The sequence below is a fragment of the Penaeus monodon genome, chromosome 24, assembly GCF_015228065.2.
Source record: "Penaeus monodon isolate SGIC_2016 chromosome 24, NSTDA_Pmon_1, whole genome shotgun sequence".
Classification (NCBI taxonomy): domain Eukaryota; kingdom Metazoa; phylum Arthropoda; class Malacostraca; order Decapoda; family Penaeidae; genus Penaeus; species Penaeus monodon.
The window spans coordinates 20,306,559-20,307,746 of record NC_051409.1 but is presented as its reverse complement, the minus strand read 5'-3'; the positions used below and the strand labels follow the sequence as shown (position 1 = coordinate 20,307,746).

Genomic DNA, 1,188 nt, shown 5'->3' with positions numbered 1-1,188 from the left:
AAACAATGAGAAACAGATGGAGAGGATGACTGATGCTTTTGCAATTTGTAGATAAAATATATGGAAATAAAGTAAATAAACAAAAGACATGAAAACTCTCGGTATGACGCGATTTTCCTCAGCCGAAATCCCGGGTATAAATATCCACAAACAAAGTATCTAAACTCAGGACCGTTACCTCATTTCAGAATATAAATAGCGACTTACACGCAGAGGCGGTTTGTAAAGAGGAGGAATGAGGTGATCTCTGGCTAAGGAGCGGCGAGTGTAGATGGACCAGGATCCATTGTTCCTAAAGCCGTTTACTGTCTGCTTCTTTCCCCGAGCATATTGCAAATTGAGGGCGTGCCTTCAAGTGTTTACAGATGCCTAAGCCGGAATGACAGTGTAACTGCCCCGAAGAATCGCAACATTTCTTTGAGCATGTGAGGCCGGATCGCGAGGGGCGGCCACGATCTGTGAAGCTAGTCCGGGGGATTCGCGTCCTTAGCCACACAAAGCCGGACAAAAACATCTCAAGTCCACCAGGAATTCTACCGCTTTCAGGCACTACACGCGCGCCAAGGATGCGCAGCTCGGCAGCGGGGGCGCGGGAGATGGGGGGCGGGGGGCTTCGACGGTGTAAGCGACAGGAAGCTTTGTAATGCTGAGAGCGAACATGGCTTTACGAAGACGAATCGCAGAAAATAGCAAGCAGTACATTCGGCTAGACAATGAAAACTCATCTTGGAAGTGGAGGAAAAAAAATCGTAACACCTTAACGGAAGAATATGGTCTGAATGAGTGAAAATATAAGTGAGGCAAGCAGAAATTGGGGGGGGGGGGGCACTGGTGCCCCTGGGGCGGCCACTGTATATATGGCGTTAATTACCTGAGTCTGTAGACGGCGCAGGTGTGGGGGGCGTGGCCGCGAATAGTTGCTGGTAGTCCTTCCCAAGACTGCGTCGGAAGTGCTCGTCGATCTCCGGGTCCACCGGACCGGCTGCGGGAGAGACACGCTGTTAGTGGGGGCCAAAAAAACAACAACTTACGCACATAAAAAGCACTGGCCACATAGGCCATGAAACATCTTGATTATCAAAGACGCTTTTTAACAAGAGAATAGACTGCTGTCCTATATCCGCGTTGGTTTATTTAAAAGGGGTAAGATCTGAATACCTACAACTAGACCACCCACAATCAGTGGCG

At 49.1% G+C, this 1,188-nt stretch overlaps 1 protein-coding gene across 1 annotated transcript in view; it reads right to left on the bottom strand.

Moving 5' to 3' along the window:
* LOC119588884 (transcription cofactor vestigial-like protein 4) overlaps positions 1 to 1,188 on the bottom strand; it is a gene marked incomplete in the record, with an annotated part of 9,380 nt that overhangs the window by 8,060 nt on the left and 132 nt on the right. The window contains 1 exon segment of the mRNA XM_037937520.1: positions 872 to 998. Coding sequence (XP_037793448.1) covers positions 872 to 998 — 127 coding nt within the window.